Source organism: Hesperophylax consimilis, chromosome 11, assembly GCF_061612785.1.
Source record: "Hesperophylax consimilis isolate HC1 chromosome 11, BYU_Hcon_1.0, whole genome shotgun sequence".
NCBI classification, from domain to species: Eukaryota; Metazoa; Arthropoda; class Insecta; order Trichoptera; family Limnephilidae; genus Hesperophylax; species Hesperophylax consimilis.
Genome location: NC_142846.1, coordinates 5454364 through 5474218, shown reverse-complemented (window position 1 = coordinate 5474218; position 19855 = coordinate 5454364). Strand labels below are relative to the sequence as shown.

Genomic DNA, 19855 nt, shown 5'->3' with positions numbered 1-19855 from the left:
CATATTTCTTCGAGTTATATGTAGGACCTTTACTAAAATAATATTGTCTTACAAAAATAGAATAAAAACGGGAGTAAGAACAAACCTTAGTTAAACATTACACATTTATGGAAAATTTAAATTTCCTAATAATATAGTTCATTTTCATTATCGTGACAAAGAAACCATTGGTTTTGGAACATACAGATTATTATTTATGAAAAATAGTATACACGGTGGTATGGTGTTTCATTTTTATATGATTCAATTAATATTATAGTGAAAAATTTTGGTGTTAATGTTTTGTATAGATGGAAAATTCAAAAGGATCATAATTCAGGTTTGTTATAACTTTCGATACCGTTACCTAGTAGTAGTACCAAATAATGTGGCAACTTCCAATAGATACAGTGCCATAGGATCTAACGCAGATTTTCTGAGCACGGTCACGCTGTTGATAGCAGACCGATATTGATAATGTAATAAATAATAAATTGATATATTTTGGTAATACTTGCGCATCTCTCTGTAAATTGACATTCATAAATGTCAGACAGTTACGTTAATGTTAAAAATACTATTAAATTGACAATGGAGAATTGAAATAATACCTTTAATATATTTTGGCACACATGTACGAAATGTTATTTTGGCACTAAAAAGTGATATAATTAGTTCAGTAGGTCATTAGTCATAACTAGAGAAACCCAATCATATCTTTAATTTAAAAAAAATGTACCATTAATTATTGAAAAAATAGTTTTTATAGCTTTAATTTTGCTTTTTCATAGCGTTTATAGCTAAATAGGATAACGTCAAGGAATGGGAGTCGGCAAGAGGGGAAAAACAATTAAATTAGCAAAATCATTTGATACATGTTTATTGTATTATTGATTGAAACTCAACATGGCACATGTTTCTACAGTATTGTGTGTCATGTTCGTTCTACGATCTGTCAATACAAGATTTGAGCGACTAGAAAAATCTTTTTATTTATCGCTAAAAACACCATTTATCGCTTTAATTCGTGAAAATATCGTTAATCCTATCAATGGGTGTCTCTAGTCATAACTAACATCTTTTGTTTCTCGAAGCTGCAACATAATCAATTTATCGCATCTAAGATGAACTAATTAAGTCTATGGATCCTGTACATGATTTTTTTTTAATCCTTTGAGCTTAGTTAGTTCACTTTTAATAAGCCAGTTCTTTTGCATAACGAACGACATTTATCTGACACTTTAGAGGCCGGGCTAAAAGCAGAGACTTTTGTCTACAGACTGCCAGAATCATATTTAAACCGTGCTCGCAAATATCGCTAACTGACCGTAGATGACGGATTTTATCAATGGTCGATCATTTTGTCAATATAATATGTATTGTACCTTCGGTAGACGCAACACACACATTTATTTTGTCACTAATAATCTAATATTATATTATTATATCACATTAGCTATTTAGATAATAAAATTAAAAAACTAAGTTATTTTTTCAAAACTATCAGGAATGTGCTCATTAAAAAAGACTTAATCAAAATCTACATGGCTCTCTGCCAATCACTGTTAGAATACGGTATTATCGGATGGGACAGTGCAAATAAAAATATACTAAATCCACTAATTATATCTCAAAAAGCCATGTTGAAAATTATACTGAAAGTTCCTGTAAGAACTAGCACTAACGAAATCTTCACCAATCTTAACATCATGTCAATTAAACAACTATATTCTCAAACTATACTCATTTACATTCATAAGTACAAAACACAAGAAATAACAACAAACACGTACAATAGAAACACTAGATCTCATGGTCAAAAACTTATCCAACAAATAATTACTAACACAACTTTTGGGCAAAAAAAGCTTCTTATATCATAGTATTAAACTCTACAACAAAATACCACTCACACTCAAAAACCACAACACTTTAACATTTAAATCTGAAATAAAAAGCTGGATACTTAATATAGGAAGATCTGAAATAGAAAATTTACTGAAATCAAACACAAACTAAAAGAGAATCAACTGAACTATACCAAAAAACATTTCATATATATAACTATACCAAAAAAAACTTCATATATATCAAAAACATCTTACTTATTTTAAAATTATTAAAAATATATATATATATATATATATTATATTGCATGATATTTGTTCATAATTAAATTTATTTGTAACTTTGATGTAATATTAATTTTCTTATAATTAAATTATACATAATATGTAAATGAAATCCTCAGCACGGGAGATCCCAGTGAGAATATCATTATATCTATTTGTTACACAAAAAAAAAGAAACACTTATTATTATTATTATTATTAATATTAGAGAATTTGGCGTTGTCTCCATTTGCCGCAACCCGAATATGACCTACACATATTTCACTGACTTCATTTGATATTCTATCCACAGTATGCATCTCAAAGGGGTTTTTCCTCCTGAATGATGCTAATTTAATAATATTCAGATAATTTATATGTTATTCATCACGTATGCCTTTATTCACATCTGTTTTTCAACATAATCTTATATTCGGTCACTATTTTTTTTAATACTAGAACGTGTCGTTTTTAATTCTTTTCAACGGTCAATGGTTGGATTATAAGTTTTGAATTCGTGTTTATTTTTTACACCACTTTGAACACTTTTATAGAGGAACTCTGTTTTCATAAATTGAATCATATTGTCCTTATATTGCTTATGTCTTAAAATATCATTATGTGGAAAGAAACAGGAAATGTTATTTTACTATTTGAGCAATTTATGGTATTTTCCATAGACTAAAAATACATCAATGGTATTTTCTCTTTTTGTGGTATGCTGTATGATTGGCTTATCCAAAGTAATGAGCTCTCCGAACTTGTTAACACACATGTTATTATTACAACGCACACCCGTATATTATATTGGCTGATAAATCTTTTTTTATTGCATCAATTTGGTTCATTTATTTTATCTATAGTATTTATTTATCATTCTGTTATAAATTGAACTTGTTTTATGTTCATTCTATCTTCAAATGATTACCAATACATGAAAACTGTGACTAAAGTTATTCACATTGGAAAAAAAAGTTTTTTTTTAATTATTCTTATATTTAGCCTACATGAATTAAAGGGGACCTTGATTGAGTTTTTATTGTTGTAGTTTCATATAATTCTGTATTAAACTTAATTCATATTACCTCTCGCCTTATATTTATTATAATATGATATAATGTCTTAATACGAAACCTTCAATCACACAAGAATAAACTCAAAAAAATGTATGTTTTTCTTACTTTAAACTAATAGTTTAATCTTTTTATTATATTGTTTTATTAGAAGAAGGTACAGTCACAAAAAGCCAATCTGTAATTGATTTTATTTTGGCTATACTGTACATGAAAATAAATAAAAAATATGTATTATTAACATCAATTACAAGGTTCTACGAGTACTATATAAAAATTAACTTAAATCCCACAATCTCCATAATGGTCCCAGAGAAAGGTCGACGGCATCTTTTGAGTACCTTCCGTCTTTTTCGTTTTCATACAAGACGAGCCAGAAGGAAGATTTTTCATTGATGAAATATGTGCGACCTCTCTCCAGGACTATTTTATAACTTGGTTTTACTGTTATCATTTTTCTGAAGCAATCTTAACCACAAACCAGACCGTGACATTAGCTACATGAAATTCAAACTGACAGATTGTCACAAATGAATTTAATATTGCAAATGAAGCGAAATTAGGTTTCTATTCAGCATGATAATAATATATAAGTGACATTACAGCTCATATTACTTCATTTTAACTTAAAAATCCACAGTAACTCTAAGATTATGTATATATTTTTTTTATTTCATTGCAGATGGGGATGTTTTTTACGCAATTTATGGACATTGCATAGGTAAATTGAACAAATTATATGTATTTATTATAGGTTAATTTCTTGTGTTTATTTATATGTTAGAAACTCTCATTTCATGTTGGAATTCCACTGAAATTATTCAATTAACAAATATTTTGTTTATTCGAGGCAGTTATAAATATAACAGCATTATAATTTTAGGTTTTTCAGTGTGTCACATTCATTTTCAGATTGGTTTATATGCATATGTATTTTGTGATGACCGAATAAATCATAACAATGATAATTCATCACATCTTTAAAAAGTTATATAAAGTCATGGAAAGTGATGAAACAAAAACTTTATTAACTGGGTTAAGTAGGTTAGGTTAGGTTAGGTTAGGTTGGGTTAAAATAAATAATTTTTTCATCGTTTCTAATGACTTAATATCACTTTTTAAAAGTGTGTTGAATTGTCACTGTGTTGAGTTATCATGGAACCGAATTTTGTATATTATTAGAATATGGAACTTATGTGAAATAATGTGGAAAAAGGTTTAAATTGGATACTTACTTTCATAAAATTTTGCGTGTTTTAAAAGAAACATTCCATAACTATTGTTTGTGCAAAATCATTTAAAAATGTGTGGAATTTCAATCATGTTGACGACTAATTACTATTTATTTATTTTATTTACGCGCCCAAAAGGCTTTTACATAAAATGCAATGCATCTTTTTTTTAAAAAAGAAAACGAATGGTAAAATAACATATATAAATTAGAGTAATCCGTGAAAATCTGAAATGATAATCAATAGCTAAGTACTCTATTACAGTCATCACAGCGACTGAAATGGTATTGGTAAATGTATTTCGAGGTTGCAAATAACCTCACAATTTTCACTATAAATATTATTTTAAGCGTAAAATGTTGTTGTACGATGATGGAGGACACGGCTTAGGAATTCAACCCACGATTTCTGGATGGAAACTGGATTATCTGTCCACGCAGCAGCTACAATCTTGTATAAGTATAACTTTCTGCGAAATTCTGGATCTCTTCATTTTTGGACTCATTCCACTAAACTTATATTCTAATCATAATGGTTATTAAATTTAAATTAACACTCTTTTCTTAAAATAATTTGTTTCTTTACCTGCTAACCAAGAACAGACACTGTAGATACGTCAACATCATCACCATCCACTGTACACATTGAATGATTGACCACTAGAAGTGCCTTCTATAAAAAATTGAAAGCAACAAAAAATGTTGCCATAGGCTTAGTATTCATCAACACGCAATCTGTCTCTCTTAAACTCACCCGAAATCCTAGATCTCCATCCCATTTATCCCGCAAATACTTTAAAAGTACACCACTCTAACAGTTATTTTGTTATTTGTTTTTGGGGTGTTATGCCGCGTTGCGCTAACTCCTTCTTTAGCCAACGTTACAGTGTCCAACATCAGGGCAGATGTGTAAAGTACGTCTGTGCGATACCGTGTTGCCAGCTCACTACTCTAAGAGCCAGTAAAAGTTAAAATGGTTTTCTGCTTTTAGCTTGGTTTAGCAGTCAATTACCGGATACCAAAAACTATTGAGCTTAGCTCCTTCGTATCTATTAATATTAATGGGATTTTTGTAAATTTCGATTGCTTCTGTAATTAGCCGAGCTCTGTGAGTTGTGGGTCTACCCAGGACTTCAGGAACAAATCCAAAGTAATGGCCGGTTTCAGTTAACTCTAACAGTGGTTTCAGTCAACTCTAACAGTGTACAAGTTCATGTGCACACCATGGTTGAATTTGGCAGCACCGATCTGGATTCCCAAAATATCTGAGAAAAATCCTCAACTCAACAAACGGGCGGTCCGTTTGAGAACGGGTCGCTTATACGATTCGTTCTTAAGTTCAACAGCTCGGCTGTGGAACGAGCTGCCGGCCTCTGTGTTTCCTCCCTCCTACAACATGGGACTCTTCAAGACCCATGTTCACTCCTTCCTCTCCACAAAAAGACCCTCCACACAGCATCCCCAAAGATGACATAGGCCCTAAGGGAAATTATTTTCTTCAGAGCTTCCTGTGTGGAGTTAATATTAAAAAAAAAAAAACTACATGTATAAAAATTTACTTTGAGTATGCGGGGTGGCCACAACTCCCCACGAGTGCTCACGAGGCTAAAAATAGCGTGAGTGATCGAGGGTTAAGGCCCGTTCGGCAAAATATTTGGATCACGAAATTCCACGACTCTACTTAATGCGGGATATTGCCTTCCTAGGTTGTTTACTTGATTTGCGTTGCCACGTGTTTCCGTCAAAGTTGATTATTTCAACAACCCAGCACGCTTTGTTGCCGTTATTAGTTCTATAGGACGCCTCTGAATAAACTTATTTATATAATTAATAAGCTAACGTCTGTGGTATATACTCCATCCTCGTAGTAAATATAAACGTAAGTGCTGCCACCTATTATACTCAAATAAAACAATTGAAGTTTTTACATAATAGTTACCCTGCGAAGCGGGTTTTTACCAGCTAGTTTAGTTTATTACTGCATTATATGAGCAGTGCGTCATGCTCATTGCATTTTTTGTTTGTGGCGTCATTAATTTATGTTTGCATCCCTACGGGTGATATCTTAATACTAAATTTTAGTCATTTACTGTGTGTATCTTCAACTTTGAAACTTGGTTCAAGTGCATTACGTATGTTGGCCTTAATTGGCATTGATCTCTAATGATCTATAACGATCTAGGCTAATGAGCTTACCGCTCTGCCAATGAGATTACATATAATGTGTTTACTTTTCTCAACTGATATATTCTAAGAACATATAATATTAGAGAGCATATTTATAACTTGTGGCTTTTCTGTTCAATAATGTTATCTTAACAACAAGGTTGCAATGGTATGTCAACAATCAGAAGCAATGAATCAACAGCTTATTTGTATTAACACAATAATATTATTCCTTCACGTGTGGAAAATCTTTAAAGAGGATTTAATTAGAAAATAAAGTTTTATGTGATATTATAAAACCAGAAAAATACCTTAATCGACAAGATTAACTTTTTTTTAATTGCTCCCGAATTTATAATTTTTGTACACTATCGGTGTATTTGGTAATATTCATTTAATTTTTAAACAAATTGATCAGCTTTATCGTGTCATTGAAGAAGAAGATAATACTAATAAATGTAAACGAAACATAAAACAGAACAAGACACAGACAATAAAATGATAACGGTCACAACTAGGAATCGAACACAGGATATTTTATCTTACCGGCACAGCGTTTTAACCACTTGACCATTGGGACCTAGTTTTTTTTATTTTTATATTAAAAAAAAGTCAATAGAGTCCCATATGAATAAAAATCGGATATGTTTATCCGAGACACTATCTAGGTCACAAACCTAGATAGTGTCTCGGATAGAACGTTTTGATCACTTAAAAAGGTGGCTGCAAAAAATAGTTGCAAGATGAAATGGTTGATTCTGAATTTGAAATATGACGTTTAATAACTTGGTCACGATTGTGTGGTTAAGACGTTGTCCCGGTAATACGAGTGATCCTGGGTACAATTCCTAGATGTGATCGTTATCTTAATTTGTTTATTTTCTGTGTCTTGTTTTGTTTCATGTTTCGTTTAGACTTATAAGAATTATCTCCTTCTTCAGTGATATATTACATTGATAGGTATAACATTAAAAAATTCTAAACAGCTTTAATTCAACAATGAATTAAAAGCTTAACCGAATTCAAAATACAAAAATACGTTAAGACTTCAAAAATAATTTAATAAATAAAATGGACTTGGAAAAAGATTTAATAAAGATATTAAAAATGGTAATATTACATCCAAAACCTTAAAATATTTTCTCGGAAATCTTCCTAAAATTGCGTATAAAAAGTTTTGTATTGATGTAATGGTTTTTTAATGAATCCGTAGAAATGGATTACAGAAGTTTTTTTTCTGAGAACTAAGATTTTTTATTCATAAATTTTCATTAAATCTTATAATTATTTATTGAAAGCTATCACCAGAACAAGTGAGATAATAATGTCGTTATTATTAATTGTACTCATTTTGTCATACAATTTATTATAAGTTTAAGTAAGAGTACCGGGTGAAAATCCCGATGACTAAATTACTCAAAAATAAGGGTAGGTTAGATTGCCCACAGTTAAATGGTAAATGAAAATTTGTATAAATTTATTTTTTACTTTTCATGACAAACCCCCGCTAAACTGCCAAAACCATATGTCAGAAGGTCAGTTTCACAATATTCATTATAAAACTAAATAAAGCATTCACATAAAGAAAAGATACAATATTGAAAATAGATAAAGAAGAATAGCGTTTCAAGAAGCGATTGGTCATGACTCATTTTATTAAGAGTTGGAGCCACTGTAAGAACTCAATATTTTCGTATGTCTCAAAGTATTAACTCAATTATAAGACGGCTCAATATAACGGGAGCAGCGAGCTCAGAGCGTATGAGAATTCTGTGCTCGTCCTAAACAATGTTTCAATTGTCTTGACACCAGGGCGACACTGAGAGTATCTCCACTCTGGAACGTAGCGCTAGTATACTGTATATTATTTTAAATAAGTAAATTGTGAAATAACTGTGAATCATGTGAAATTGTGAATAACTGTGAATAATTGTGAATCATGTAAATTTTACATGCGCACGCCGGGGTTTGAACCCTCAAGCTCCAGATTGCTAGTCATGAACCTTACCCCTAGACCACAGGGGCGTCGAAAGGTATCTTACATTGCAACACATTTTGAATTTGACATTTATTCTCATAAGCACCTACAACGTGTGGTCTTTAAGCAGTTTTTCACATAAAAAATGTATGTTTAGCATTTCCACGATATTTAAACTGTAACTCCAACGCTGTAACGACGGTATTATCCAGAATTACCTTATTACGTTATTCGTTATAGTTCTAACGGCCGTAACGTAACATGTATTAAAATCCGCGCTGGCAACGGTATTAGTACATAAATCACTTTAGCAAGTTTAACCACTTTCTTCTAAGCTGCCTTTAAAATAAAATGAGAATATGACTACCCATGAAAAAATAAAATGTTTTATTATTTTTTACCAAAAAATGGTACAAAAAAAATAAGAGCTTGATAATTTACAAAAACCGAGAACGGAAAATGATTATGTTTCTATCGTGCGTAATGTGAAGTAAAGAGATTTATATTTTTAATTTCGTAATATTTTTTTAAAAAGGCAAACATTTTTGGGTTACGAATAACCTGACAATATTTGAAAATCTCCTACTACCACCTAGTTGCTTGTGTCGTGATGGAGGACTTCGCCAGTCTAGGAATTGATAGTACGATGCCTGAGTTGAACTCAGCGACTGACCGATTCCCTAAGTGCCTAAGGCCAATGACCTTACAATACAACTAGACTTGCTATCATCTCACAAACTCGAGATAAAATGTGGCATGTAAGAAATACTCAAATTTTTCCAATAAATTCTCAATTCAAACGTTGTTTGTGTATGATATAGATAAAGATTCAAAGAATATACGCGTATGAACGAAATAAACGGTAGCAGACGACTGTGTTTTCGTATCTGCGTCGAATAGTACATTCTAAATCACGTGTGTGACTGAGATAACAAGATCCGCTTACTCTACAAGATGAATACGGAATACTTATGAGACGACCTACTGGTATTAGATTGTCCTTCTTACACTTATGTGTAGCTACTTCACTATCTCACTTTCTCCGTTGGCGCTAAATATCTTTGGGAAATATCGAAAATCGAAATCGAAACCGAATCAATCATATTTTTTATAATAGTAAAATAATGTGTATATATGTGTACACATCCGCAAACATTTTTGTATTTTTTAATTTAATTTACTAAGAGGTGGCACACGACTACATACGTTGACTAAAACGACGAAATTGAAAGCAATACAATTGACGTGCTTTTGGCTTTCCACTTTGACATTTCTACAGCTCGTCTACGTCTACATATATAGAGTATCGTTATTGCCGTAGGCCCAACACAGAATTAAAAGATGGATAAAAAAACGGAAAAGGCAATATAACATTTTTTTATTGAATATTATTAAATTGTAAAATGGGGGCTCAGCACTGGTAAAAAAGTATCCAGTGCGGCACACTTTAGCAAATAATGTTTTAAAACATGTAATTTTATTTAATCACTTATATTTAAAAAAAAATATATATTACAAAAAAAAATGTAATGTCAATGGTCCTGGATATATAAAATTACCTATAGTACTCCTGATTTAAGTCTCCACGAAACTAATTTAGATAATGGGTGAAACGGTGTCGATATCCCGAATTACTTGGATTACTTTGGCTTAATCCTTCTCCCTTACTTTGAAATTTCTTACAGAGAAGGGGATGTTCCAAGTAAAACCTACCCCTGGGAATAAAGAATGCTAATTCTGAGAATTTACGACCAATGTTTCCGCGAGGAGTAAACAGACCGTGAAACTGCTACGTGATCCATTGGTTACATTTTTGAATAATTCAGATCAGTCTAAAATATTTTGTAAGGTAAACTAACTAACTAACTAACCATCACGCCGTTTCCCCGCAGGGGTAGGCAGAGAGGACGGACCGCCAAACAACTCTGTCTTGGCACACACTCCTTGCCTCATTCACATTCATACATCGTCTCATACATACTCTTCTATTGTTCTGACTCTTGACATGGCCCGACTCAAGTATCTGATTCACTTGGTCGTGCCATGTCTTCCTCGGGCGCCCCCGACTTCTGCTACCATTCACATTTGCATCGTATATTCTCCTTACACTCCTTTCTTCGCTCATTCGCTCTACATGCCCAAACCATCTAAGCGTCCCTTTCTTGATCTTACTCATTACGCTTACATCAGCCTTGCACTCTTTGCGGATATTCACATTCCTCACACGATCATACATGGTTTTACCAAACATACGCCTCAGGGATCTCATTTCAACAGCATTCAATCTACTTTCATCCTTTCTTTGCCAGTTCCATGCCTCACTTCCATACATCAGGGTAGGTACCAGCACTCCATTGTGGACTGCTAACTTCGCTTCTTTGGACAATTTTTTGTTAGCGCCAACTGCGTTCAGTCCTCCATTAATGGAGTTACCTGCATTTACTCTTCTTTCAATATCTCTGTCAGCCTTCCCATCACTCGTAAACATGCTTCCTAAATACACAAATTCATCCACCTGCTCCAAGTATTCCTCATTCACAGCTATATTACACACTGTTTTCGTACTTTCTCTTTCAAACACCATTACTTTAGACTTACTTACATTCATCATTAACTCATTCTTCACGCATACTTCGTTCATCCTAGACACGAGAGACTGCAGATCATCCATACTATTAGCAATCAGCACCGCATCATCAGCATACAACAGGCAACATACTTTCAGATTACTCAAATTCGCGCCCAATCCCACATCTTTTAATTCTTGCATACAATTATCCATGTATAGATTGAATAACCACGGTGACATTACGCAGCCTTGTTTAACACCTTTTGTGATATCAAACCACCCCGTAAAACCACCGTTCACCCTAACACATGCAACGCTTCCCTCATATAGAGACGCAATTGCCTGAGTCAGATTCGCATTCACTCCATACTTGGACAACACCTTCCATAGCTTTTTCCTGTCGACTCGGTCGTATGCTTTTTGTAGATCTACAAAGGCACAGAAAAGTTTCTGGTTTTTTGCCAGAAACTTCTCGGTGAGCATACGCAATGAGAAGATCTGGTCCATGCACCCCCTTCCACTCATAAAAGCACCTTGCACATCGCATATTTTATCCTTTGTTTCCTTTCTTACCCTTTCAATCAAAATTCTACCATACAGCTTGCCAACTGAACTTAGCAGGCTAATAGCCCTATGATTCCCACATTCCATACGTGACCCTTTACCTTTGTATAATGGCATGATCACTGCTCTTCTCCAATCTAAAGGCGTGTAACCTTCCTTTAAACATTGGTTAAAAAGATTGCACAACCATGTGAGAATTATACGGCTACCTCCTTTAAAATATTCAGCAGCAATATTGTCGAAACCGACAGCCTTACCATTCTTCATATACTTAATTGATCTTTCTATCTCATCCATGCTAATTTCGGTAACATTCAGTCCATCATCGTTCATATCTGATTCGCCGCTAGAATCACTGTCACTCACTTCGCTTTCAAAGACTTCCTCGAAATACTTCATCCATCTCTCTTTTATTTTTTCCTCATTCGTCAACATTTTTCCATCTTTCGATTTTATTACTTTCATGCTTCCGGTTTCAGGGCCACACCGGGACCTTTTGACTTCCTTCCAAAACAACTTAATGTTTTCTTGGAAATGGTTTGTCATTTTCATTCCTTCTTCCTCTTCCAGGCGTTTCTTTCGTTCTTTCACTCCAACTCTTACTTTTTTCTTACATTCCTTATATACTTCTTTCGCTCGATCCTTCTCTTCGCTGGAAGCACTGCCAGCCGCAATCAGACATAACCATGCTTTCTTCTTCTCTGAGACCAGTGCTTTAATATCATCATCCCACCATGCATCACCTTTCTTTCTACCTTGCGTACTTATTCCACACACCTCTCTAGCAGATTCACAAAGACTCACTTTTATGTGGTTCCATGTTTCGTCTATGCTTAGACCATCCATTTTTTTCTCATTCAATCTCATCTCTGCACAATTCACATACTTACTCCTCTCATTATCGTTTTGTAGTTTTTCTATTTTGATTCTTGTTGGAGTTAGTACCGTTTTCACTTTAGAGCGCCAACCGCGAAAGAGGTTTACTCTCGACACCACCAGAAAGTGGTCAGTTTCAACCTCTGCCCCTCTGAAAACTCTCGTGTCCTCGGTAACGGCTCTCAACCTAGAGTCAATTACTACAAAATCGATAATTGACCTCTCATTTCCTCTTTCCCACGTATATTGGTGGATACCTTTATGATCGAAAAAAGTATTGGACACAAAAAGGTTCCACTCTAAACATACTTCAAGTATTCTGTTCCCGTTGTCATTCGTTCTTTTATCCCCAAACATACCTAAGGCCGATTCAAATCCGTCACGTCTAATTCCTACCCACCCATTCAAATCGCCTGCCATTATAATCCTTTCATTAATATTTTTCAGTCTCATCACATCATTCACACCAGTCCAAAAATCATCTTTCTCTTCGTCACTCTCAGAATTGACAGGGGCATAACAAACAACAAGAAACACCCTTGTCAAACCGATTTTGAACCTGATCCACATTATTCTCGGACTTACACATTCATACTGCAACATACATTCAATCATTCTGGGAGACAGTAGCGCTGCAACACCCTGACACGCCCTCTCCGTATCTGGTCTCCCAGACCAAATGACGAGCCTATCATTATGCTGCATTGTACCGCTCCCTTTTTTCATACTATCTGTTACACAAAGTATGTCCAAACATTTGCTAACCATCGTGTCACACAATTCATTCATCTTTCTTTCCATACCTCCTCTAATATTCCACGTACCAATTCGACATTGTTCGAGTTCCTTCCTCCTCTTTGCGCCACCGAAGGGTTGGCGATGTGATGGATAGCGAGCCTCATCGACACCTGTGTCGGCCATTCCCTTCTACAAACTGCTTATCTAGTCTAACATAATGATACTTAGGTATAAATCACTAACATACAAATTAGTATAATATTTAACTTAATCCTAACGCCATCAAAACTATTCCAGATGTCCAAATGAAAAAAACTTAATTCTAAAACAAAAAGTATTATAATCACTATAACAATACACTAATCACTGCATAATTGTTTGTACTAGTTCATATTGGCAGAAGACAAAAGACGCGGCTTCATTTCGATTTCGTCCTTCCTAGGGCGTAGGGGCACGGGGCGGTGCAGCGGGGGTGTAGAAATTGCCAGATGATTGTTTTTTATGGGTCATCTTGTAGGGGCGATGGTCGTGAGCGAATCAGTGACCGACCCACGGACAGGTCGTATAGCCGACAGACGTCTATAACGGAGCCGGTAAAGGTAACGGCAAGCATGGTGGCGGCAGCGGGGGTGGAAATATCGGTATGTGACGGTCGATGAGGTCTCCACATCTGGTAGAAATTATCAAATGCCAAACTCGGGCTCACTGACACTGCATTTTTTTGCGGCACCGGGGGTTGACGTATCGGTACGGGGTGACGAGAGACACGGGTAGGTTGCTGCGACCGCCGATGAGATGTCCACATCTGGTAAAAATTCCGGACTCGGGCTCACAAACACTGAATTACACTATCCCTTGGGATAAACAATCTTGCTAATTATTCTTAAACTCGTAATTCTTCCACACCTGTCATTTAATGAAGAGTGTTACTTTTTTTGAAACATCGATAATTTTATCGTCTTGCTAAATAACATATTATGTTTGCTTAATTTTCCATAGTGATTTCTGAAATCAAGGTATACTAATAAAATGTATAACTAAACTTTTGTGTGTGCCATTTGAATTCGAAAACTACTTAACAATTTTGTTTTTATTAATGCCAAAAGTGTTTAGAGAGTGTTTTGAATAGTGGAAGGACTCCTGAGAAGACTTACTCTATCTCTTTACTGAAATGATATATACAGTTGAATCCACACCTGTCACCGTGAACCTTTTGTAAGGTTCTATGATAAAACCGAAAAAAAGCTGTATTATGCAGGATCGCCTCCAACACAGTACACGTCTGACTTTTAAATAATTGTTTGTGACTGTGATTGAATGGGATAGTAAAATAGTGAAATAAAATTAATTACAGAACACTTGAAAATAATAAACTATGGTACTGAATGGTACAAGCTCTTATGTCTTTTTGGCTTTTGTAAGAAAGGCGCAATTTTAGGCTTTTTTGGAAAGATGAATTTGGATCCTATCAAAGTTGTTGAAATTGTTGAAACTGCTGTAATAATCTCATCTCAATTTCATAATAATGTTGACTTTTAGCACTAAATGACGTTAAACAGGTTTGGATTAAAATTTTTGAGGAAGTAAATTCTAGTGTACCTGAAAACTGGTTGTATTTTTGAGATAGATCTAATATTATTGTAAAAAATTGACAATGTTACATATTTTCGACACTTGATCACGTATGTATTACGCGTCACTGTGTAACGTGTTCCTCGGGTGTCCTCGACTTATTCTACAATTCATTTCCACGTCATACATTCTCCTTACACTCCTTTCTTCGTTCATCACATACGCCACATTTTATAACACATTTATTTGATTCATTTGATCATGCTGACATTCATTTCCTTTACTGTTAAAAAAACTGCATTATATGGAATTTAATTCAACTGTATATATCATTTCAGTAAAGAGATAGAGTAAGTCTTCTCAGGAGTCCTTCCACTATTCAAAACACTCTCTAAACACTTTTGGCATTAATAAAAACAAAATTGTTAAGTAGTTTTCGAATTCAAATGGCACACACAAAAGTTTAGTTATACATTTTATTAGTATACCTTGATTTCAGAAATCACTATGGAAAATTAAGCAAACATAATATGTTATTTAGCAAGACGATAAAATTATCGATGTTTCAAAAAAAGTAACACTATTCATTAAATGGCGCTGTAAAATTGGTATGTTAATAATAATTATCTAAACAGGGACTAAATGAAAGACATGAGGCATGCCTATATCCTGTAATGTGTAGTGCATCACATTTTTAGTCAGTGATTTCGCTGAATTGATAAATTGTTTTCATTATTTTTTCACGCAATGAGGCTTTAACATGTATACAATGTTTAAGGTAAGCTGATCAGGAGTACAATAATGAGTGTATATTACAAAGCATAATAGGCAGAGTACGAACAACATAAGCAGGTACAATACTAGATATCGTCGACAGTTGTACATTCAATTAATAGTTGTTCAATATTATAAGGTACTATGAAAGTAGTAGCAGAACAATATAGAATAACATTGTTGATGTAAGTAAAATGAATATGAAATATTTATTGTTTAACATGTTAGTAGTTAGCAAAACTTAATAGTGCCAGATTGGGTACAATACAGAACATAGCCTAGCATTAGTAAAGAAATAAATAAAAGAAATAACGGTTTGTTGTAAAGCAAATTTGTAATCAACGAATATTTACTACCCCCGATTGGGTGTTATATGGAACACACAAAAAAGATAAGTTACATATATTCAAATTTATTGTTTTTTTTTAGTTTGATCATTTAGATCATTTCAGTGCATTTTCGGTATTGATCTTACCTACCAATCGCTCAAAAAAAAGTTAAGTCTGTTTTCACTAGAATCGTGGCGAGGATAAATTCCAAGAAATTAGTTCGCCTTGTTACAGCGAGCTTTATATTGTGTTCTTTTGCAAAAACTCTTGAGCGAATAGCTCACCTGCAACTTGTTTAGTGGATTGGTAAAACTACGTAAACTTTTTTAATTCCACTGAAAGTGTCGATTCCTTTTGCTTTCTTCGAATTTAGAACAGTGTTCTGGAATACGGGGAAGACAGGAAAGCCTTAAAGTTCTTGTTTACAAAATAAAACAATGTATCTGGAATATTTTCAATCCCTGGGTCACAATGTCTGCCATAGTATAGTATGTCTATTCAACTTTGTGGGATTCTTACCTCAATGGGTCGAATTTAATAATAACAAAATTACTTCGAATTCGACAATTTTCTGGGTTGTTTTAAATGCCGATAGAATAAAAAAATGGGCAGCATTTTATGTTTCTCCTCAATGTCCTTTAATGTCTAAAATTTATATTATGTTCAATATAAACCCTTAAGTATGTTTTGAACCAGTTTATTTCAAAATTAAATTTGCCGAGCATAATAGTAAACATTCGTTTAGTAAAAATTCAGGAGTCTAAGTAACACCTTAAAAATAGGAATACGTCTTATTAATTTAAGCATAGAAACAAATAAAAAGAAAAATAACTATTCAATTTTAAACAAACAGTTAGAATTAACAGACAGTCCGACTTCAAAGTTGTTCCATTTGTCCCTGTGTATCCCCCACCCTCCCTCTACCCCTATACCAGCCAGTCTCTGATGCTCTCTCTCTCTTATATGCTTTATCTTTCTCTTTTGTTTACCTTGTTATCTTCATCTGTACTGTAATTTAGTTTATTACCCCGAAGAACGATGAGATCAACCGAAACCAGTCCACCTGTATAACCAAATAAAGTGGTTTAAAACGAATAACCTTTTCAATTGTTTATTTAAACATAGTAATTTTCAGATTTCGAAGTACTTTACCATCATCAGGTTAATATTAAAACTAACATAAGTAGTGAAAGATAACATAACTAATGACAGATAATAAGATGACATTTAAGCCTGAGACACATTACGCTACACGCGTGGCCTATATGTATTATCAGTTGAGGTGTCACACTACGCTATAATCTTCCTCGGGAGAGGGGGTCAGATCAACTAGGGAACTGCTGCGGAATTTCATTTCTATATATCGCCTTGACAGATGACGGCCACGTGATCTCGGGGCTCCGTCAATCCCCCTCGGACCCCCTCTCCTCCATTGTCATAGATATTAAGTGCCATTATAATACATATAGAGTTAAAAAAATGTAAGAACCAAGTAAAGTGTTAAAGTATACAATTTATTAAAAAAAATTAATAATGATAGATTATTGAATTTAATGTATTATTTGGTAATTATGAAAATCTGTACAAACTCGTTATTGTTAAATTATATTAATGATCAAATTGCAGCTATCTATTTATTGTCAGAATTAAGTAATTTTTTATGATTCAAGTAATGACAAAAAAATATTAAAATCAACTATCTCTTGGAAACTATAGTAAGTTACAACATAAATGTCACACTATGCAAATAAATAACTAAATAATTGTTTGTACACATTAATAAATAGTAATAAAATAATGAACACATGTAGGTTAATTTTATAATTAATTTTTAATTGCCCTGACAATTGCAGATTCAAAACAAAAATTACGCATACAATATTCGAGTAGATGGTAAAACAGAGAAATAAATTTTATTTTTTCCAAATATTAAATTTTGTTTTCTTCAATTCAAAGCATAGAAAATAAAGGTGTACCAACTTTTCACCAGCTCTAAAAATAGACCGAATCCATGTTTTTTTGCCATCGCTTCCTGTTCATTTACTAGAAATATTTGAACGGTGAAGTGTTTACGCATCCCGCCATCTGTGGTTCCACTACGGCAACATTATCCAATATAACGACCACTTGCGTTATGGCATACTCAGTAGGTAGATTGTATAAGCACGATATCTGTAATCGTAACAACTGCTGTATAGGAATACACAGCTATATTATGTCAAGTTATTTCGAACGATTTCGCTATTTAAGGCGAAGCTTAGTGCCAAATCACTATTTTGATTAATCTGTATATCGAATTAGCGTACATTATGAATACCAAAAAATATGCTTTAGATAAATTGAAGGTTATTCTATCGCTTTGCTTGAGTAGAATACAAATAAATAAATAAATTACTCAATAAAAAATATAAATGCAAATTACTAAAAAATATATTTTTTCCGTAGAAATGTATGAACGCATCAAGGAAACAACTTTTACATAATACCGTATTATAGCCAAGATTATCTGTGACAGTTTTACTTGATTAACTTTATTGCTTTCTTATAAAATTATTTGCAAAATAATTAAAAACCAGTTTTTTGCTTGAAATCGAACGTTTCTAGACTCCGTTTGTCAAGCGATTTTAATGCCTATTACCTACGATATAAGGTATACTGAGAATATACACATTTTTGGCTTGTAGCTTCCTCTTAAGTCATCTTGGGTTGTTTTAAAACTCTAATTTTTAATTACACAAATTTGACATGTGCCTAGTGTGGTAGTCGAAAAGCATGTAAAAAAACTCCTTAAAAAAACTTTACTTTATTTATCAAGTATGGTTTTTAAATTTATCTCTATAAGGAAAAAAATCGACACCGATAAATATATTCTAAGTCACTTTTCGGATTCACGTTAACACACAGTTTCTGTAACAAGATTAATGTGTACCTACCATAAAACCTTTCAAAGTAATCATGTTTCCAGAGATCACCGAGGCTGAATGTGAACACTGAAGTATGAACACTCCAGCGCTCCGAGTAGAATCAATAACTCTTCAGTTATGATTGATGTTGATATATTGATACGCAAATAGCATTGAGTGAACTTGTTTACCCGTATGAGGCTGGATTACCAAATTAAGAGGAACACTAGAATTACGATTCAGGCATGTTTTTTAATGCAAAAGTCTGAACATTCTTTGCTCAATCTTTAATTATCTCTAAATAGAATAGAATAATGTCGCGATCTGCGTCTGTCTGTTAGTGCGCTTAGTTCTTCTAAACTACTGAGTGGATTTTGATAGGATTTCAACTATCATTTAGAGAATTTCTCCCGAAAGGTTTAAATGTATAATATAATACATGCATCTTATATTTTTAGAAAGTAGAGAAAAGTTGAGAAACGCCGAGTACACGTCAGTTAGTTTCAAATACTTACTATATGTTTTTGGTGACCAGATCTGAATAGTCAGGTACTCCCTACCTTGATCTTTCCCATCCCCTTCTCCTCGCTACTACCTTCAACCTCACAATACACCCCAACTGTGATGACATATTCTCACTGGATCGACACAGTTGGGAGCAGTTGAAACTCTTGGATTTGGACACGGAGTTTTTATTTGCACACAGATAATGATACCTTATACCTATTTATAGGGTAATTTTGCCAGCAATCGAAGATGGAAAATAGAAATCCACATATCTCTAATATTATATTTCTTAATATATAAATATTAATCTTTGCTTTGGTTTTTTTTAAATAAGCTTCGATTATTATGATCGGGCCTGCACAATCGGGGATTACAAAAACCTTTATAAGGTAATTATAAATTTATTCACCACTATACAACATTACAAAAAAATACAATATCTGACCCTCGGTAAAGAAAGCGCTTAGCACGTACGGCAAATATTT

At 33.5% G+C, this 19855-nt stretch overlaps 1 protein-coding gene across 1 annotated transcript in view; it reads right to left on the bottom strand.

Moving 5' to 3' along the window:
• Nucleotides 1–13864: 13864 nt before the first annotated feature.
• LOC149419694 (putative cytochrome P450 6a13) overlaps nucleotides 13865–19855 on the bottom strand; it is a 31194-nt gene continuing 25203 nt past the window's right edge. The window contains exon 6 of the mRNA XM_089637524.1: nucleotides 13865–13955. Coding sequence (XP_089493650.1) covers nucleotides 13865–13955 — 91 coding nt within the window. The remainder of the gene's footprint in view (nucleotides 13956–19855) is intronic.